The sequence below is a fragment of the Anneissia japonica genome, unplaced genomic scaffold (assembly GCF_011630105.1).
Source record: "Anneissia japonica isolate Jap-2015-1 unplaced genomic scaffold, ASM1163010v1 scaffold149372_len2461_cov255, whole genome shotgun sequence".
NCBI classification, from domain to species: domain Eukaryota; kingdom Metazoa; phylum Echinodermata; class Crinoidea; order Comatulida; family Comatulidae; genus Anneissia; species Anneissia japonica.
The window spans coordinates 1-2,461 of record NW_022716771.1 but is presented as its reverse complement, the minus strand read 5'-3'; the positions used below and the strand labels follow the sequence as shown (position 1 = coordinate 2,461).

Sequence of the window (2,461 nt, the reverse complement as noted above, 5' to 3'; positions counted from 1 at the left end):
TTTTATATTATCGGCTTTAAGTTTCCAAATGTATTGGCTAAGTGCCGTGCTGTTTTTGTACTTTTCATTACGGAATGAGCTAGTATGTCCATTATATCTGTCCTTAAAAGTGTTTCCTGTCAGTCCGACATAAGTTTCTATTTTGTATATGTACATTGGAAAGACATATGGGTTTCAACTGCATCTCAAAATTATGTATTGTTCATTGTTTATGTTTATCAGGAAGAGTATGAAAACAATTCAACAGATCACTAACCTGATTGCATTTAATTCTGTACGTTCACTTTTGTTGCTTGTAAGGTCCGGTAAAAGGGCCAAATGTGCAATTTGTGTGGATGCCCAACCAAATTGGAAGATGACGATAAAAGGTGCATAGTAAATAAACATAACCATACTGCTTGTGCCGTCATGGCAACCAATACACTCATTAAAGATAAATACAAAGCTACCGGTCACACATAAGGTTCCTTGAATAAAAATAAAATAGAAATTACATTAGAATGAACACTTGTTTGTAAAGACTTACAACCATACATCCAATTCTAAAGAGAAAACAGCTGCCAAAATTGTTAAATTATTTCAATGGTTAAAATAATATTCTGGCTTTAACGTAATTGAAATGTCTTTATGTTACAATTATGTGTGTTAATGTGGTGATCTTGTATTGGAATTGGCTTGGTATTCTTTGTAGGTGGTTGCCTTATACTGTAATCATGATGCAAGTCGTTTGGATTATGACTGTTGCTGGTGTAGTGATGTTGCTGATAGCACTACATGCAAACTTGACAATAAACTGATGTGGTGATTTTGTATACCAGACCAATTGATGACATCATACTGTGTAAAAACATGCCGACAGAGAGTTGCTGTGAACTTGCTTACCAAACCAAGTAAAGATAATTATAGTGTTTGGTACATGACTTTGTTGAATTTACTAATTGAGGTCATTTATAAATTTAGGCAGTGAAAGAAACTGAGTCATAGTTCATGAAAAATAATGTGTATAAAAATATGATGTAATGATTTAATTGATTGAAAGCATACAGTAACTATTGTAGTTCATTAACGAATGTGAAAAAAAAATGTTGAAAAAAATAGCATTATAGTTAAAGTGTGGCTCCGGAGGCAAAAAAATGTTTTTATATGTTGTACAACTGATTTTTCTAAGACACAAAAAGAACATTTGACGAAAAATGGTGAATGAGATACAGATTTTTGAATATTTAAAAACTGGGGAAAAAGAGGGCGTACTGTAACCTCCAGTCACTGAATATTCAGCATGACTTTAATGCCCTTGTGACAGTGTCAAAAGGTAGGAAATAATACAAGAATGATGTGGCTGGTGAGTGCTTGAGGTTCTGTCGAATGAGATCAAGAAGCATGTTTAAACGTTACCTATTAAATGCCAAGTTTTCCGTTTCCCATAGCGACATGATATGTCTTCTCTGTCTGATTCATAGCCAACAAGAGGTGTACAAATGCCATCTGTAACCTGTCCCAGAAACATCAGGTAACCAGCTATAGCATTACTATTTACAACAGAAACAACGACAAATTAAAAATGAACTTAAATTATAATTCCTATTACTTACCTTAATTTAGTTGCCATTTTGTTTACATAATAGTAAACAACTCTTGTTAATGGTGTTACAAACTCATTGTCTGTGATTAGAGCTGTAGTAAACTTAGTGACTAATTTTATTTTTTAAAATGTTGGTTAATTTGTATAATACTGTATATTAAGCAGTATTTTTAAGTAGTTATTCATTTTCAATTACAAATGAGAACAAGGAAATAATTTCCTCATAAATCAGCATGTAGAAATAAATTGTTTTAACTTTCACTTTTCACTTCACAAGTACACCCATAATTTGGTTGAAAATTTCATGATTTTTGTAGTATAAAGTGTGGAATCAGTAAAAACTGCCACCAACGTATGAAGATTCGCAACTGTTTACGAAAATTTTGAAAATGTGGACCTCTAGGTGTCCGGAAATCACACTCTCATACCTTAAAAATCTTACCGGTAATTCATATCAAGAATACAATATAACAATTATATTTTTTAATACAAATTAAGGAGGTGCGATCACAACGTCTGCTCCCCCTGCATCCGTCCTCCCAGTATTACACTCACTACATAGATTGATTCGACAAACTTACTTAAAGTTTAGAACCTGATGAAAATACAGCAGAAGGTAACTGAACCACATGGATGCACAAAGGTCATTGAGGACATGACCGACGCCATATGTATACCGTCGGATTAGAGGCAAGGTTTTTGGTTCGTCGGTGTTCATTGAAACGTCTTGGCACTTCAGATAATGCTCTGGCACTCCACCCTTTGTAGTTTGATTGGCAATTTGTTTCTCCTTGAAACAAGAAAGTATAAAATATCTGAATTAAATGAAAGTCATATATTTTAAAACAAAAACTAAAAGTAATAACCATAAGATTTCTT

General features: G+C 33.1%; 1 protein-coding gene across 1 annotated transcript; it reads right to left on the bottom strand.

Annotated features, from left to right (window-relative positions):
- Window positions 1-256: 256 nt before the first annotated feature.
- Window positions 257-2,368, bottom strand: LOC117109821 (major facilitator superfamily domain-containing protein 12-like; the record flags this gene model as incomplete). The annotated part of the gene is made up of 3 exons (XM_033252250.1): window positions 2,164-2,368; window positions 1,396-1,529; window positions 257-467 (listed from the first exon to the last, which is right to left on the bottom strand). Coding segments are annotated over exons 1-3 (482 nt in total), but the record flags the coding sequence as incomplete, so codon positions are not given.
- Window positions 2,369-2,461: the final 93 nt, after the last annotated feature.